Source organism: Lepisosteus oculatus, chromosome 12 (assembly GCF_040954835.1).
Source record: "Lepisosteus oculatus isolate fLepOcu1 chromosome 12, fLepOcu1.hap2, whole genome shotgun sequence".
In the NCBI taxonomy this organism is placed as follows: Eukaryota; Metazoa; Chordata; class Actinopteri; order Semionotiformes; family Lepisosteidae; genus Lepisosteus; species Lepisosteus oculatus.
The window spans coordinates 31594683-31614222 of record NC_090707.1 but is presented as its reverse complement, the minus strand read 5'-3'; the positions used below and the strand labels follow the sequence as shown (position 1 = coordinate 31614222).

The window sequence follows — 19540 nt, the reverse complement described above, 5'->3', positions numbered from 1 at the left end:
TTATCTTGTCTATTCAATGGCATTGGCCAGGACTGGATTATCACCCAACACTGATAGTGTGATACATGTGGATTTTACAAACCATTTATCATTCTCACATGAAAAGCCTCCCTCTAACCTTGTATTTTGCCAGGACTGGATGGCGACCCCCTGTTATCAGCATGTCTTCTCCTCGCTCCAGCACACAACGCACAGCTCGATCTGTCCTGAGAGGCAGTGAATAACTTCAAACAGCACAGTCAAACATAATACAAAGCCTGTGAAAAATGCCATTGATTAACACGTTATAAAAGGTAACAGCAGCTTCCATGTATTTGGATAGCTACAGCAACATCAGATAGAGCTAAGGACTTGTGCATCTAGTTAACCACATTAGGTTTATATAGGTCTCGCTGGTGTAATTGTGGCTAAATTAAAGAGCAGTTAAATCCTAGGTCAATGGGGTGACAATCCAGTTGTGCTGATATCTGGACAATGATATGTGAATAATAACACACCTGAAGAAGGCTCCACGGCCGAAACGTCTTGTTTTCTCTCTTCTTTTTTTCAGCATGGAATAAACCTATTACTTGTTCTAATAATAATAATAATTGCGTACACTTACTGAATATAGTGTTTGGCCTCCTAATAATCTCCATCTATGAACTGGCTTCATTACTCTGCTCTCCTCCCCACTGATAGCTGATGTGTAGTGAGTATTCTGGTGCACTATTAGTGAGTATTCTGGTGCACTATGGCTGCCGTCGCATCATCCAGGTGGGGCTGCACATTGGTGGTGGTGGAGAGTCCCTATGACCTGTAAAGCACTTTGAGTGGAGTGTCTAGAAAAGCGCTATATAAGTGTAAGCACTTATTATTATAAATGCGCTAATATGCACAACAGAGCAAATTTTCCCCGAAGCCAGTTTACCAACCAATATATGTATGAACTGTGGAAGGAAACCGGAGAACATGGAGGAACCCTGTGCGAACACAGGGAGAACATACAAACTCCATGCTGATAGCACACCAGGAATTGAACCCAGGACCCCAGTGCTACAAGACAGCAATGCTAACCTCTTTGCCACCCAAACCTAAATTATCTCTCAGAGAATTATTGTCCTCCAGCACAATGTGAGGCAGGAGATAATTTATCTTTCACAGGGATTGCAGTGTTGTCCTCTTTTGGTGTTTTTTACAACCACTTGTAATTTATGCAATAATGTAGCACCCTCTCCCGGTGTTGAGGATGAAGCGCACCGAGTTGCTGAGGGTACCGCAAAGCAGGCTGGGAGTTGTACCCAGGGGGAAATCCGGGGTCCAGCAACTGACCCTGCTTATGTAAATAAACCTCTTAGCTAACATGTTCTCTGTACCTTAGTCTCACAATTTAAGTGTGTAGAGTCTGTTAAAGAGTTACCACCCTAAACCTGTGTATTGTTTCGTTTATCCCCTAATATGTGTGTAAATGTCTTAGTGGTACTTGTAAAAAACAAAAGGAAGGTGCTTGTGTGCCTATGCTGTCTCCTAGTGTCCTTTCCTAAATGAACCCGTAGTTATTACAAGAACAGTAATAAAGATCACAAAAAGCCTTTCAATTTATCGTGCACATCATCTGACCACATGAAATGTGGTAAGATGTATACAAATTTTAACTTTGATGATCCATATTTTCATCTTGTAAATAATTAAAAGAATCAAAACAGTACACAACTACACACATCTGAAATTAAGATTATGCAGATACCTGTATATGGGATCTTAAAGCTGCAAGAGCAGCACGGGTAGAATCTTAAAAGCCAAGCTCTACGCCGCTGAGGTATTTCCCTTGGATGGGGTGTACCATATGGTACTGATTCAGATCAAGGGACACGCTTTACAGGGAAAGTTATAAAGGAAGCAATGGGGCTTCCAGGGGTGAAACAAAAGTATTACCCACAGAGTTATGTTGTTGCAGAATGAACTGGACACTTACTACTCAGCTGAGCAAAGCAGTGCATCAGACTGGCAAAGAGTGGCATACAGTATAATGCTACCTGCCATCCTTTGGAGTATTAGGGTGACTTCTAGCAGGACAACTGGACTGACAAGACATGAGTTAGAGTTAATAATCTCCAGGTGCTAATGAAAAGCGTTCTGCGAACCAGCAGGCTAAAGAGAGTCAGAATCAGACAGACAAAACAAGTGCAGATTCTAACCAAGTCATTTGGAGTACCTAGGTAGCAGGTTGTGTATCTGTAAAGAAACCAGTGAAAGGGATATTAGAATCTAGTTGGGGGGAACCCCTACCAGGTGCTACTGATCACTAATCTTTTTGCGTGTTTTTCAGATTCAAAATAGAAGAAAATGGGGGCCTAGGTGGAGACATTGGTCTCAGGTGCGCCCAGTCCTGCAGAACAACACTGGTAAAGCTCAGGAGGACTTGGAGGAAGAGTAGGGCCCAGGAAAGAAGTGTTGATGTCAGCAGACAGGGACTAACTTGCTGCCTGTTCCTCTTTGTGTTTCAGGAACTTATGATTGAATATGAAGGAGTGCTGCTTTCCAAATCTGCTTTCAGAAGAGGGTAGGAAAAGAAACCAAATGTTCTTGCAAAAATACACATGTAGGGTGAAGACAATGTTCCTGATCTGTGTCACCCTGAGGGAGACAGGATGAAGGAGCTTCATAGCATCATGGAAACCCCCTTGGTGCATCTGAACAACACTGGAACCCCTCCCTGTGTAAGTACACCTGTATCTCTTTTTCCGAATTTAATTTGTTACCAGAAACCCATATAAATAGCGAAAATCTGTAAAACTTGGAAATGAGAAAAGAAACAAGAATAACTATCATTAATACTGTGGTTTGTGTTTTTAGTAATAATATAATACCCAATCAGACGTAATTAATCATTCCTAAGTACTGTATAGCACAGTAACCACTTCATTTGATGTTTGTGTAATTACACACACTCACAATTTTCATTTTCTTAACACCTTTAGGCTACATGATAAAGTCTACACCATAGAAAAATGCTATATAAGTGTAAGAAATTATTATTATTATTAAAAGTGAACATCTCACGAAGTAAGATGCAGTGAACCTATCACACATCTCTCCTGCCATTCTGTAGGCTCTGTGCTAGCTCTCACTCAGACTAGATAGTGGGATGTAATGCGTACACTCAATATGAAATTGGTCATATGACACCTTCCTCGTCACTCTCTACACTTCTTCGCAGTTTCAAAGTTGACTTCTGTTATTCGAAATATGGGTAACAATTCACATGCTTCGTAGTATTGTATTTTCATAAAAAGAATATTTGTAACTAGAGGTATGGGCATAATAGATAATAAGTGCTTCTCCCTCAGCACAGAGAAGTTGAATAGTGAAGAAGCCCAGATCAGTGGCTAAGTAAACTGCTGAAGTCCTATATTATTTTCCCCATCAGGGTGATTCGACACCATCAGGGTGATTCGAATGCTAGCATGCCACCTGGAGGAGAAAAATTGGAGGTTTCTGGGATGTTATATGGACAGACTTGACATTATAAGGGTTTATACCCCAGAAGGTATCGAGATATACAGAATTGCACCTTCGGAAAGTCTATGTATAAAAATGAGGGGACAAATACGTCCATCGAGGTTACCCCACATGATAAACAAACTGGATTAGGAGAACACATACTGTATGTTATTGTAACACAATTAACAAAAATATTGAAATGCCCATTCAACCACACAGTCACCTTGAAGGATGAACTGATTTCTGTCTCTCTTTTGGGAAACAGGAATGGAGGGAACACATAATCAAGAAAAATATTCAGACCCACAAAATAAGATAGGATACCAGGAGGTGAGATGTTATAAGGTTGAATTAAACAAGTATAATAAGTTAAAGTGATGTCACATATAAATAATTCAAATACACTGCAGATCCTCTGATTGTATGATCTGAACACTAGAGCTACCTGAGGTTACTAATGGAAAAGGCGTTCCTGAACCGTCAAACGTTCTGTGATGGTAATAAAAAAAATATGAAAACCACAAGCCTCAACCCTCTCTAATTCTTTTGGCTCCAGTTTTCACTTACTTCCAAGCAGCTACAGCAGTGATGGATGCCATAACCGACGTTCGCGTTACCTTCCCGCCAAAAGCACCACCGAGCCTTTTCACATGACAGGAGACCCGGTTTGATGGGATTCCTAGTGTTTCAGCTACTGCTTCCTAAAAAGGAATGTAAGATCTAAGATAAGATAAGATGATTTATTGTCCCCTGGGGGGAAATTTTATTTGGACACACAGCACTCCTGTGCATTTAAATAGAATGCAAACCAAAAAAAAAGGAAGAAAAAAACATTACACAATATTCCATTAAAAAATAAGAAAAACATTGCACATCACTTTATTGCACATGTACAGTACAACACATAATGGCATGTAGCATTTATAACACCTCACAAAAACATATTGCACTCAAGTGGGTTGTAAGAGTCAAAATTGTGTTTATCCTTGACATTTGTGTTGACAGCTTTAATGGAAAGCGGAACAAAGGAATGTTTGTATCCGTTTGACTTACATTTGGGAACCCTAAAACGTTTGCCAGCAGGAAGAAGTTGATATTCAGAGTTGAGGTTGTGGGAAGGATCTGATATCATTTTTCCTGCCTGTTTGATTATGGATTTTTCAAAGATTGTCTGCAGGGAGGGGTGCTGTTTCACTCCCATGACCTTCAAAGCTGTCTGAATGAGGCACGTATTTGTGATTTTAAATGAATTGATAGATTACCAAACCACACTGTATTTCTGATAATGCTTTCGATTACAGCATGGTAAAAGAGTAGCATTACTTCCTGTAGAACCCCAAACACTCTTAGTCTTTGCAGGAAATATAAGCGCTGCTGAACCTTGGATCAAACACTCTCAACATGAGTAGACCAGCAGAGGTTACTGTCTATGTGTACACCTAAGTACTTATATGAATCAATCTGAGTGATAAATTCATTGTGGATTACTACATGTGAGTGATCACCAACTGCTCTGCTTCTTTTTTAACATTCAGAATTAGGCTATTGTGGTCACACCATTGCAAATACCTTTGGATTTCTGACATGTATACAGACTTGTATACCTCTATGCATTAAGCCAAGACCAGCTGTATCATCTGAAAATTTGAAAATGAAGTTGCTTTGACTAATGCTTGTACAATCATTTGTATAAAGTGTGAAACTCGAGAGCTCACACAGTCCTAAGGGGCACCTGTGCTAACAGATCGTGACTCAGAAAGAGTTTTGTTGACCCTGACATACTGTGTGCAATTTGTTAAAAAGGAATGGTACCATCTTATAATGTTATGGCTAACGGACATTTGCTTCAACTTGCTAATCAATAGATGGGGCTGCAGCATATTAAATGCAGAGCATTTCCACAAACAGCATCAGAGCATAGGCATTAGGGTCCTCTAGGTGTTTTACAACAAGATGCATAATGCTGTTAATTGCATCATCGGTGCCCCGCTGGTGTTTATATGCAAACTGATATGGACCCAGTACAGTTTTCACTTCTGAGCACAGCATGAATACCATAATCCTATGTATGGTCCTGGCCAAATAAATTAATAGTACAAAATACAGGCAACTGAGAATGGTACTGTATATGATGATATGTTTCATACAAGAAACACAATGTGGAGACATATTTGTCACACTGAATAAAAAAAAAAGTAAATTAATTAAAAAGTGAAATGTTTAAATTTAAGAATACTTTGATCACAAAAGCCGTGTTTAGAGGTTTAACTGAGAATTCTGAGCAGTTGCGAGCTTTCTTACTTTAGGGTATGTTTATTCATAGAGTGAAAAGAGAACAGAAAACTTGATAAGCCAAGGGAAAGCTGTTGCAATCATAATGATCATAATGCAATCGCAACAGAACATGCACCAAGCAAGAATCGAGCCCATAAGCCAAGAACTGTGAAGTACCACTACCCCTGTCCAGACATTTTCAAAATAAACGCTTTCTAAACTAACTCACTAGTGCAGAGTAGCCTATGCAAAACAAAGCACAGCATGGATACAGCTGGTCCCTTTGTACCCAAACAAAACCATTAAAGCCCATGCATGAGTGTTCATACAGTAGCTGCTGTGCCTGTAATAAGAGTTTGTGTACACCAGGCCCTGATGGCAATGGTGTATCTTGTACTCATGTCTGGATGACGTACTGTATGAATGGAAACCAACAGTCGCCCTTACCACATTGTACATTATGAAGTCTGATTATAGAACTATATTGTTCATTAACTTTAAAAAAGTGCAAAGGTTTTTAGGTTTTGTTGTGTTTGATGAGTTTATTTTATATTTCTTTTACACTTTTATTTGGTGGGACCATGACCCACTGGACTCTAACAACAACTTTCCAAATATAAGTATATTTACATACATACTGTAACATTTATAGGATTTTCATTTTCTTGCCTCTTATGTTTTCTGTTTTTTTATACTTTATATTTCCTCTTATTATGCCTAAATATTGTTACAGCCTAAGCTAGATGACAATGGAGGTCTCTCTAGGAATCTAGACATAATGGGTAACACCTAAATAGTGTCAATATTTCCACTTCATAGAGCTTCAAACCAAGGGATGCTTACTTACGTGCAGGGTGTGAGACACACTGATCAAAAGAATCTTCTGGTTTACATAATTACATTCTTGGGTAATAGTCCAGAAAGAGACCATATAAGAACAGATCAAGATAGGGGGAAAAAGAAAATTGAAAACAAAGGTCAGACCAGTGCGAGATAAAGACGAGAGAAACAGGTGGAACCTGAATCTGGTGTCAGGCTAGAGTCCTTCTTCATGATCATCTGATAAAACCCAACTCGACTTAGGTATCTGAATCTTGCAAGGAGAGTTTGCTATTCTATAGCTTTAAGGGAACTTGGGAGTTTCCAAGTGAAAAATCTCTTGGTTTAAAACTGCCTCTCTTGCTTCATGGATGCGTTTTAGAAAAATGATATAGGCTCCCATTTATTTTGTGGCATTAGAGAGAGATTAAATTGTAGGTTGTATTCTACTTAGTTTAAAAGGCAGCTTCTCTCTTCTTTGGCCTGTGTAGACATTATTTAAGAGTCAAACACTTGGTAGCCGCCTGGGGTTTTCTGGGTGGTCTAGACATAGTTCTCTAAAAATCTTATCTGTAAAAGTGTAAATATAGTAACTTGTGGATGTATGAAGTGTAGTGGGTGTTTTAACCAAGTGTGCCGGAAATTACTCTTTTCACCAAAGCTGTGCCAGAGAACAATGAATTCACATGCCTCTAACTTATACTGTACCTCTAACATATACCACCCGCTTTGGTATATTCTTGGCAGAATTCTTTACAAGTTGGGGGTTATGATAATTTATTTGACTTATTCCCTAATCTACTTGTTCATTTTCTCCTTTTTCTAATCCTCCATTTGTAACAGTATTCTGAAATAACCTTCTGTTTTCTTGACCTTTTCCTGCTATAATATCAGTGCTATAATATGCACTGAATTATCAAGTGCATGTTAGGCCTCTAGCCAGCAGTTGTTTGTCAAACTATACGTTTGCTATGTGTTTATATAGTTTATACAGTATATGTTTATATGTTCACTACTTTTTAGCAGGAAGGACTCACGGTATAGGCTTCATAGTGTAATTTTTCTATAAGGAACACCAGAAGCTTCTCTCTGGTATAGACTCCATAACTCTGGAGAGTTATGGAGCCTGTTATCCTTCCTGGCTTTATGAATGAAAGGTAGAGTGATTTTATTTTAAGAGCATTGAGTAGTATCAAATTGTATCAACAGTGTAGTTTATACACAGAAGTTTCTGTATAGTCTGACTTGAATTTCAGTCCTATTTTTGGACTTGAATTGCACTAATAAGAAATAAAAAATACATATTAATAACCCCACATAACATAAATGTCTTTAATAGGTAATAATGTTCACTCTCAGTTGTGTTAGTTCAGGTCAGAAACATACTGGGTGTGACAGAATGTATGTTTCTAACATCATTATGAAACTACCCAATCTACATAAATGGGATAAATATGAAGCAGATCACAAACTTCCCAAGTGATGACTACATACTGAGTCATGCTACTCACTAAATGGTAAATGTATACTTTAATGTATATATATTATATATAAATTGTATTTATAATAAATATATATTAATTAACATATATACTTTAAAAATCTGAAGTAACACAAGTTGGAGTTTTCTGCACCATCATTTGAATCTGGGAAAGACAGAAGTATGTTTTCCTCCCCAAACACCAGACTCTGTTACCTGAGTGTAAGATGGGTGTTGTGTGGCTATGAAGACTTTAAATTCTTTGTCTTCTTGAACAGGAATGACAAGCATGCTCTGTGTTTCCATGTAGAAATGCTCCTGTCCACCAATCTGTATTTCCCCTGGCAAACAAAATGAAAGGATAAGACACTAGAATAAATAGAAGATTATATAGCACCATAGTGGTAAACAAATGTAGCAAATATACTGTATGGCACAGCTTGCTACAGATTACAAAATAGCAACCTGATTGGAATTCATAACTTGAAACTTTAAATGTCCAGGTAAATGCAGAAATGCATTGAAAATGATTCAATTCAAAATACATTTTCTGTGGCAGATACACACTTACCTTCAAGGACTTGGTCAGCCTTCTCAAATGCCTCTTCCACATTTCCCTTTTCTATTCTTCTCTGAGGCTTAAAGAAAGATTGCTTCTCAATGGCTTCCTGACGTTCCGAAAATAAGAATGAAAATGTTTAATAAAAAGCCAAAATCAAAACAACAAGCAGGATACTCAACACTGTGTCATAAAACCTTAAATATTAAGCCCAAGCAATTTGCTCGCTGGTATTACAGCTGTGTGCCCTATGATTTCTTTATTGCACTGTGGAGCTCAGTTTTTAATGATCTCCAAAAATGTCCAACATCTGGAAGAGGAGCAATCAACTTCCTCTAAAGTCTTGTCAAGCGATGGTCCTCACAATAAACTTCAACATACTCTAACCTTCCAAAATACCGGCTACTCTGTATTTGATAGATGTTGTAAGTGGTCTACTTTGGAAGTTAAAAAAAACAAAAGTGACAGTAATTATATGTGGAGAGCCTATATATTCACCATATATCTGAAAGTTAACTAATTTATTCATGCTTATTTACATACATTTATGAATTTGATAAGTAAATCATTTTTGTGCTTAGAACGGTTGTTTCTCTTTATTTTGTGTGCTGCAACGGAGATACAGAATTTAATCTACAAACGAGCTGCAAAATATAATTTCCAGTAACCTAGAATTGGGTGATGCAGATCCCTCCTACTGATTGCTTTGGGATACTTTGGGATTAAAACTATTAAACTAATCAAATTATTATTCAATTATGAAACATAATGTTGATATTAACATTTTAAATATATTGTATATTTAATATTTGATTAAATATTAATCATATGATTGATATTAAATGCCTTATTATGCACTATACAGTATATAAAATTCTGACATGCACATACATGTTTTCTAGGCCAATTTATATTGCAGAGAAACAATCTCTGCATTTTCCATTCAGGTAATTTTCTTATGTATCTTATGTATCATATAGATACAGTATATTCTAAATCAATGATAGCAGTAAATATGCAAATGCTAAGTGCAGTATTTCAGAATTTGCTGCACTTGCACATTTTTTATTAGCCAAATGTTGAACAGTGACGATCAAAACGTAAAGAGGGGAGAGATAACCCAGACTTCATACAGAGATTGTAGAATTCAGGCAACAACAAACTGTTTGACTCTGGCTGTGACTACATTAGCTGACGGAATGAATTTGTGATATTCTCTGACAGCTTCATGTTGGAACATGCATTCATGCTGGTGCATAAAATTATTTGGTATGAACTGTTACATCCATCTGTTTACTTTCTCATACATTTATCCAGCACATGTTTGTGCAGGGGAGCTGGAAAAAAAACTAGCAAGCATTTGGCACAAAGGGAAATACACCCTGTACTGAGATGCCAGTCAATCGCAGGGCACACACAGACACAAACACTGAGACACTCACACCAGGGCCACTTTTCCCAGAGGCCAATCAATTAACCTCCCAGTATGTCATTGGACTGTGGGAGGAAACCGGTCCACCCAGCAGGAATTTAAATAAACATGGAGGGTGAATACAAACTCCACAAGGATAGCACCCCAGGAACCGAAACCAGGGCAGCAGCACTGTCAGGCAGCAGCGCTAACTACTGCACCACCGTGCTGCCCAGCTGTTACTGTACCGGACCCTATGTAGACTACACAATCCGGGGATGAGTGAGGAAAACACAGGGAAAAAAGAATTTGGGAGTCGGGAATGAAAACAGGGGGCTTGTCCATGGTCCGCTGGTGATCGGGGAAAGTGTGGCCGAGGCAAACAATCCAGAAATAAGTCCAAGGGGGAATCCGGGAGGAGGCAAAAGTCCAAAGCCGGGCGGTCCATCCAAGACAAACGGGGTTAAAAACAGGAACTGGGTCGGGACCGGCACAGGAACGGGAACAGGAACTAAAAACTTGATAGGACCAGGCACTTCCAGGTCCCAGACTCGCCTGGTACGGGAACCAATGCAGAGCCCGGAACAGAGTAAGCATCTGGCTTTTAAGGAGAACTGAAAAGGGGGCTGGAACAGGGAGCAGATGTGGGAGATGAGTAAAAAACAAGGAAGGGCTCGAGCATCCTTAAGAGGAGGGGTTTACGAACGTGACATTTACATTATATTATAAATATATGTATCGTCTTTGTATAGACATTTATGGAAACACAAGAGGTCGACTGTAGTACAAAAAGGCCCTTGAGAAAGACAGTATGTATTACTTTAAGGAAGGGCTTGTTGATTGAATAAACTAATCTAAAAACTTCACTGAGCTGTGCTGTACCTCCCTACAAGATCATCTAAAATACTGTATGTTTTCTGTTCATGAACAGCTTTTTTTGATTGTGTCACCGAATTCCCAGGCACCAGCTGCAGGCACCTGGATGGTGAAGATCAATGGCTGCAGGTCTTCGTAGGTGATCTTGATGGCCGCTGCCCCCCTTTTAGCATGTGGCTTCGTATCTGCCACCACTGCGCATACCAGTTGACCCACACAGGACACCTGCGCTCCACAGAGACAAATGAGACAGAGACTGTGTTATCAAAACACAGACAAGCATGGCAGATACTGCAGCACCCAGATCTGTAAATGAAAACGAGGCAGTTGTAACACTGTAAGGGTCCTACACGTTCCAGACAGCAAGAATAGTGCCTTCTGCTGTGTCTCTTTACCTTGCAAAAGAGTGGTCTAGCATCAGACACCTACGATAAAGCAAATAGTTTGGCAGAATTATAAGTCTTCCTCCCCGTACCTCATTCTCAGCCAGTAACTCCTCATCAATATTGGTGAAGGTCCTGAATTTTTTTCCAGGGATATCTTTTGCAGTTATCACATCCACAACTCCTGGTACTTTAAGAGCTTCACTTGTATCAATGCCGCTGCAGGGAGAAACACCAGATGATAACTAGCATTTCTTCTCCTATATCATCTCCTACAGGACTGAGGAAACAAAGGGCTGAAGTGCAGGGCTAGCCAGCAGCTCTCCAGAACTGTATGTTTTTCTTGATATTACAGCAATATAGAACTCTATGTTGTATATTCCCACTAATATTATACTGTAGCATACTGTATGTATTTTCACCAAACGTTTATGATAGCGAAATAACTTAAAAGGTAATATTTTATACTTATACAATCTATCTTTATTAGTATTGAAATATATACAATGATATTTACATGGCTGTAGCCCACTCAACTCATTAAATTGCAAGGTGTTGGTAAGCTTTTTTACACAAAGAGTTGTAGAAGACTGGAACATGGAATCCAGCCTTACATTTGAATAAAATGTCCTGGTTTTTCTCAAGAGTGGTCTGGATGAACTCAGTTCAATTAACTAGTAAAACAAATTAAAATACTTCTTCATGTTCCTACAGCCAACAACATCTGCCTGGTTACAATGTGATTCAATGCCCCAAGTGTCAGCCAAATCTGCACTATTCTTTGAAAATAAAATAAAAAGCAAGATGACATTTAATTGCTGAAAGGATTTTGCATAGCGATTATCACTACATAAGACAGTACACCCATGTAAACTGTTGAATGGACTGACTTATTACTGAGTGATCATCAGTCATTAGCATACGTAATAACAAGATTAACCATGGTGGATCTGTAATGGCCTGATGTTGAACATTTTCTTAGTGCTAACTGCTTGTGCTTTCCTCTGCCATTCCAGCAACATTCCTCTTTAACACAAAGTAACCATCTAATACTAAATCTGACTTTTTCACATATCTTACTTAACTGGTTGTAGTTTCTTTCCATTAATTACTCTATACTCTCTTTCCTAAACATTATGAAATGGAAGCCACATGTCTCCACAACATTTTTCTACATTAGTTACTATATATAAATACCTGAAAATAATTTTAAAAAGCATGTGATCAATGCAAATTAAGTTTCAGAAATCCCTTTGAAACCTTGTTCTTAATTTGCTTCTTTAATACGCCTTTTTTATATTTATCACTAGCGCTTTGCTACAGTACATCTTTGTTAACTGTTTGAAATACAGAAAGAAATAGACAAGACTGAATGTTGTCCCATGTGACACCAGACATGTTATAAATATAGATCTATTCAACACTCTACCCAGCACCAACACTGGGTTATTGAAGAGAAGAAGTCTACAGACTCTGTAGGACCATAGTATGTTTGGATTAAATCTATCCAAGCAAGCTTTTATTGGCTTAACCAACCTAAAGATTTCATTATTTGGACTAATTTATCAAGTCTCTTCAGGTTAGTATTTGATTTACATTAAGTGTACCTGATTAACGGGATGTTTATGCATGGTAGTAAATACCAACGACCCTAAATCTTGTACATAAACTTCCTACATGTTAAAAAACAGTTGAAGAAGTTTATTTGAAAAAAAAGCTGCGTACATCAGCTTTGCATGAGGCCTTGTGCTAGTCACCAAGACTAGAAACAGCTCGCCTTCTGTCTTCGGTATGTCATCGCAGTAAACAGCTTCTCCTGTCGCCTGGCTGATTGCTGACCGGTGCATTATGGGATGCCCCACAGGATCCCAGCATGGTTGATCATGAGCCACCACCTTGAAATTGAAAGGAATATGCTATTACAAGGAAAAGAGCATTAAACAATTAATTAATCACACTCATCTTGCAACACACGATAGGCAGTACCAAATATGTCTCAGAGCAGAAAAATTCAGTACATAAGAGGCACTGCAGCTAAGCATACAAATTTATGTATGAAACAAAATCACCATTATATGAAGGGGTTGATTCCCTTTCCCTTTTATTGAAAATTCCTTATGGGCTTTTTCAATAATACCTGAGCAAATGTTAGTACTTTCATCATGTCAAATATTGAACCATAGCACTTTCACTTGAGAAACTGTGAAAAATGTCAATTCTAAAAAAACAGAAAAAAAAACAGTATTACAAGAATAAGGTATTCAGAATTTACCTTTCCCCTTAACATTCTTGTTGCTAACATCCTCCCACAATTATTTCCCTATTTACACATGAAACTAGGAATAAAACATCTTTATTGTTTTACAGGTGTAACAGTATTTCAGGTGGGATACAAACCTGAAACTCCTGAACACTGTGTTCCCTTTTTTGAGGGAAGAACCGTATTGCACTGGCAAATTCTCCAGGAACATCCTCAAGGGTTACATTCTACAGGAAACAGGGACTTATCAGATTGCAAAAAGAGCAAAATGGAATAACTGTACTGAAAACAAAAAACAGCTAAGAATGAACACAATTATTAGTAGGATCCCTCACGTTATGTACAATATATCTACTTTAGCTTAAAATTACTTTTTTTCTCTGGTATGATTTAAAAAAAAGCTAAGGCTACTAACTAATTCACTGTAAGGTTGGGCACTTTATTCACAACAAAATCAACAACCTGTATCTCTGCTGTTAGTCATACTATTAATTTATTTTTAGTTCTCTGAACAGTTCTTTGAATGTCATGACAATTGACAATTGATACAGGGTGCGGTGGCACTGTGACTGGAAGGTTGCTGGTTCGTATCTTGTGGCCAGCAGAGGAATCATACTCCATTGAGCCCCTGAGCAAGGCCCTTAACCTCAACTGCTCCAGGGGTACCGTATAAATGGCTGACCCTGCGCTCTGACCCCAAGCTTCTCTCCCTGTCTGTGTGTCTCATGGAGAGCAAGTTTGGGTATGTGAAAAGACAAATTCCAAAAACAAGAAATTGTATATGGCCAATAAAGTGATCTTATCTCTTACCTAACAGTATCTTACAATTCTTTAACTATTCTCAGGTCCCCTGAAAAGCTTAATATATTTTACCTCACATCGTTGTCCAAATAACAGAAAAAAATGGATTCTGGAACTTCTGAATTACAACCTAATGTGCACTTGGAGGCTTGGAGAATTATGCAGTTTAAAAGACTGCTTACCATCTCTCCGAGTTTCTGCAACATTTCCAGGTAAAATTTGAAAAGGAAGCTGAGTGTCAGAGCTCTTCTGAACTCCACCATACCTCCTGGTGCAGAAGGTGGAAGCTCTATTTCATCCAGAAGAAGCCTGTAGGCTTCGCTAATGGTTTTTTCATTCCAGGGCCTAGATGGGTAATGAAAAAGAGAAAATGAAAACTACTTTATGTGTTGTGAGCCGTAATGCAAGTTCTTGTATGGTTGATTTTTGTACTATAGAACTGGGCGAACCCGTCTTATTTTCTTAGAGCTCAAAAGTGTCAAACTTGTGTTATTGTTAATGTACCAAAATGAAAAAGCAGAATCTTTGAAATCCTCAAAGGCACTGACTTATAAGATTACTTCAGGATCAAGGCTAATGGTGAAACAGAGAGCTGAGGAAGTGGAAACAAAGGCACATGTCCTTTTAGAATTGATAACAGGAAAAACACCTTTACACAAAGGGATTGTGGGGATCTAGAACAAACTGCCCAGCCACGTTGCTGATTTCGTGGTGTCCTTCGAGAAACAGATGGATAAGAGCTTTGAGCTACTAGCCACTAAATGAAAAAGATCAGTGAAACGCCCTTCTCTCATTGCCAAGAGTTGTTATGCTATTGCTTGTTTTATACACGTACTGTAAGAGGATACATATCAATTCTGAAAACATTTAGCTAACGTTATGAGAAATCACTGATTCCAATGCGGCTCATATACTGTAGCTCACAGCAACTTGGATTGGGGTTTACAGTACTTCGGCTGGTTACAGGAAGATCAATATCACAAAAACCATAGCTGGCCTATGAGCATGTTTACGCTTAGACTATAAATAACTATTAAAAAGGGTGGCACGGTGGCACAATGGTTAGCATTGCTGTCCTGCAGTGCTGAGGCCCTGGGTTCATTGCAATATCTTGGTGGGGTTAGCATGTTCTCCCCAAGTTCATGTGGGTTTCCACTGGGTGTTCCCAGTCCAAAGACATACTTGTTGGCTAACTGGCTTCTGGGGAAATGGGCCTTGGTGTGAGTGTGTGTGTCTGTGCTTGTGTCTGTGTATGCCCTGCGACGGCATGTGTCCTGTCCAGGGTGGATCCTTTTTTGAGCTTGGTGATTGCTGGGATAGGCTCCGGCTCCCCCACGACCCTGAACTGAATGAAGCATTTAGAAAATGGATAAACGCTATAAATCTCTTTTAATGGCCCTGTGCAACTTTTAAAGCTTCACACAACAGTGGGAAAAGTTCTGTAGGTTAATAGGGAACATATCTGAAATGGAACTTCTCCCTACCTTCCAATGATTTCCTGACAGGTTTTCTTGGCTTTGACAGTACAGGGGCCAACGCCTCCATAAAAAATGCTCAGGTCTTCTACAACAGCTGTTCCCTCTTTAAACTGGACTCTCATCCCAGAGTTGACGGAACAGAAGGCATTTTCCTGCCGTGGGGCCTGGCGGAAAACTCTTACAAACTCGCCCTGAAAAACACAGTGGAGCATAACGGGTATCTCACAGTACCATCTTTCACATTTCATTTCAAAGAGAACAGTAAATGCTTCTGGCAATTGGCAATTAAATTATAAATAATTGTACTAACAGACCTAAATTAAAGCAAGTACTTTTTTAATGTTTGAAGAAATGAAAGGCCTAAGAAATTGATCTCAGCAAGACAGAAATCATGACTTTGAAAAAAACATGTCCCCAAGACATGTTAATCGATTCGGATAAATTAAATGAAACTGGATTCGTTATTCCTTACAAAATAAATAGCTTCCCCTCCAAGTTCTGCCTTGCTCTTAGGGAGGGTTTCTGCTCAGCAATAATTTCTAGCAAAACTGGTTATTTACAATATTTAATCATTTATACCAGGTTTTGCTGTGTTTCACCTGACAACTTTATAGGAATCGTTCAAGCATTTTTGCAATGTCCAATATGGTGGACAAACCTTGTGAACAATAACCTTGTCATGGAGTAACATGGTTCACAAAGATCTGTGAACATAAGCTTACATCTTTATGAAAACTGACAGAAATATCATTTATTTATCAATGAGAATCAATATCATTACTTATGTGAGATAAATTAAATAATGTCAAATTTTGAATGAAAGCTTTTCTGGACTCTTTCTGGCCTTCTCAAAATGAACTCTTCATTCCATTGTATCCACCTGAATATTTCCATCACATGCAGCTTTTTAAATTGAATTAGTACAGTATAACTGCAGTATGACCCCTTATAACATTAGCCACAGAAATGTGAAACAGAGAAAACATTATAGCACTCTACTCACATGATTGAGCAAAATGATTGTAAAGATAGTACAATATTGAGCAAAATATTTTAATGATTAAGCAAAATATTTTTTAGCACTATAAAAAGGGAAAAGCATCTTTAGAATTCAAAACTTGCAAATATTGGTAGTTAAGAACTGAAATCATACTTACCCTTTTAGAAAAGGGTATGAAAACAGAAACTAATATTTCATCTGGGGTTAGAGCCGTTTTTCCAAATCCAACAAAGAAATCTTCATTTAATATAATGTTCTCTTTGCCTCCTATTAGAAAAACATGATAAAAATTGAAAATAAAACATTGTATAGTACTTCACTGGAATGATCACCCTTCACAAAATATAAGACTCAAATCATACAGCAGGACCATTAAAACACCCACTGCCAAACAAAACAAAAACTAGCACTGAGATTAATTCTGAAACTTTGAAAAGAGGTTCAACATTTTGCAAAACATGCATGGCTTTAAATGTGTTGTAAAATAAAGAAAATATTTCAAGACAAATCTTAAGATTAGAATTTATTGTGTTCTATTCTTTCTCGGTCTATATACATTCATCTTTGACACGATGATAGTAAAACAATTGGAACCATTTTATTTATGAGAAATCAATGTATTTAAATTAATAAAGCTGTGTGCTATAATATATAAGAACATTAATTCTACATGTAAGCTCTTAAATCCGATAAAGTAGCTCCACAAGTATACAGTAAGTTGTATTCTATCTGAGCAAAATGACAGGAAACAGTAAATGTATCTTTATAATAATTACAATAATTGCTTACACTTATATAGCACTTTTCTGGACACTACACTTAAAACGCTTAACAGGTAATGGGGACTCCCCTCCACCACCACCAATGTGCAGCCCCACCTGGATGATGTGACGGCAGCCATAGTGCACCAGAATGCTCACCACACATCAGCTATCAGTGGGGAGGAGAGCAGAGTAATGAAGCCAATTCATAGATGGGGATTATTAGGAGGCCATGACTGATAAGGGGCCAATGGGAAATTTGGCCAGGACACCAGGGTTACACCCCTACTCTTTTTGAGAAACACCCTGGGAGTTTTTTAATGACCACAGAGAGTCAGGCCCTCGGTTTTATGTCTCATCAAAAGGACAGCGCCTGTTTACAGTATAGTGTCCCCGTCACTATACTGGGGCATTAGGACCCACATGGACCGCAGGGTGAGCGCCCCCTGCTGGCCCCACTAACACCTCTTCCAGCAGCAACCTTAGTTTTTCCCACTCAGGCTCACACCTGCTGAGCTTCAGCAGGTTGCCAGTTGTGAGTTGCAGAGTGACATGGCTGCTGGCTATGAAAGAGTTTACGGGATAGCGGCACATACGCTCATGTTATGTTGCGGATGCTGAGTCACTGACACTATTCAAGAAGAACCCTGATGGGTATTCTAAAGCAGACCTTTGAAGATCTGAACACTGCCGATGAGCAATAGGAGCCAAGTTGCTTCATTTCATCTACAACCTTTTATTATGCCATCCTTCTTAGAAAATAAAAGCAGTCTCATTCTTACTCACCCTGTGACACAACACTGAGTGTACAATTTGCAGCCGCAAGAACAGGATTGAGGTCCGAGTTTGGATGGGCACTGACAATATTGGCCCCTAGAGACTAATGCAAAACAAATATTAGGGAAGGAAAGCTGGGTGGAGGGGTTTGGACTTACCCAATAACTACTGCATTTACATATACATTTCATGTACAGTATACAGTATTAGTCTGTATAATAACTATTTATTAGCTAGCTCTGAATTATTTCTTGTGAATTACTCCCGTAGCAAAGTGAGCCTTAGATGTGCCTAGTGTCCTGCTAAGCCGTCATGGTCACATATATAATATCTATAATTTATCATTATGAAATTAATATGACTGAAAATTATGACAAAATATACATTTTATTTTGGGGGTAATTCCAAGCATACATTGAATCCCATTACACCACAAACATACTGTAACAGACCCTGAACAAGGGCTATCTGCATACACACAGAAAGAATGAAGGCCACAAATTAAGTATTTGAGAACATTTTCCAAGCCACTTCTGAGTTCTTGGGGTGTTCTGGCTTCAGTTTGTTCTTCAATATGTAACATACAGTATATTCTGTTGGATTTAAGACAGGAGATTGACTTGGCCAGCCTACAATTTTCCACTTGTTTCTCCTGATGAATTCCCTGGTTTTATTCTCTGTGTGCTTTTGGTTATTTCCTGCTGCATCATCAGCAATCATTTTCCTGCTGCCGATATTTGATATATCATCAATAAAGAACAGGGAGCCAGCTGAAGAGGTGGCCCAACATGCCCAAGCTACAACATTACCTACAACATGCTTCACAGATGAGGTGATGTTCTTTGGAAAATCTGCAGTACGTTTCTTATCTCCACACTTTAACCTTCACATTCATTAACTTTTGACATTAACATTTTGGTCAAAGTTTACCTCATTATCTGTAAAGCCTATATTGTTCCTGGGCAGCTCATTCCCTGATATAGGTCTCCACTCTAGCCTAGTTATATTTATATCATTTTTTTACACTTATTTTAAAATAATGTTCAGTATTTATATATATTTTGGATCATGATTTCCCTTGCTTGCTTTTAAAATAACAATACTGTTCCAATCAGTTCCTATTTTTTTTCTGCAGGCTGCACAACCAATTTTCTCTAACAACCACAATGTGTGTAAGA

At 38.4% G+C, this 19540-nt stretch overlaps 1 protein-coding gene across 3 annotated transcripts in view; it reads right to left on the bottom strand.

The window, feature by feature from the left end:
• Window positions 1-19540, bottom strand: part of aox6 (aldehyde oxidase 6) — a 54781-nt gene that overhangs the window by 18058 nt on the left and 17183 nt on the right. For 2 of the 3 annotated variants that reach the window (XM_069196234.1, XM_069196233.1), the window contains exons 12-23: window positions 18372-18465; window positions 16982-17091; window positions 15831-16015; window positions 14529-14691; window positions 13683-13772; window positions 13011-13180; window positions 11378-11504; window positions 11005-11127; window positions 8628-8724; window positions 8273-8397; window positions 4051-4184; window positions 119-206 (exon numbers count right to left, since the gene is read on the bottom strand). In XM_069196234.1, the coding sequence (XP_069052335.1) occupies window positions 119-206; window positions 4051-4184; window positions 8273-8397; window positions 8628-8724; window positions 11005-11127; window positions 11378-11504; window positions 13011-13180; window positions 13683-13772; window positions 14529-14691; window positions 15831-16015; window positions 16982-17091; window positions 18372-18465 (1506 nt within the window). 3 annotated transcript variants of the gene reach the window in all.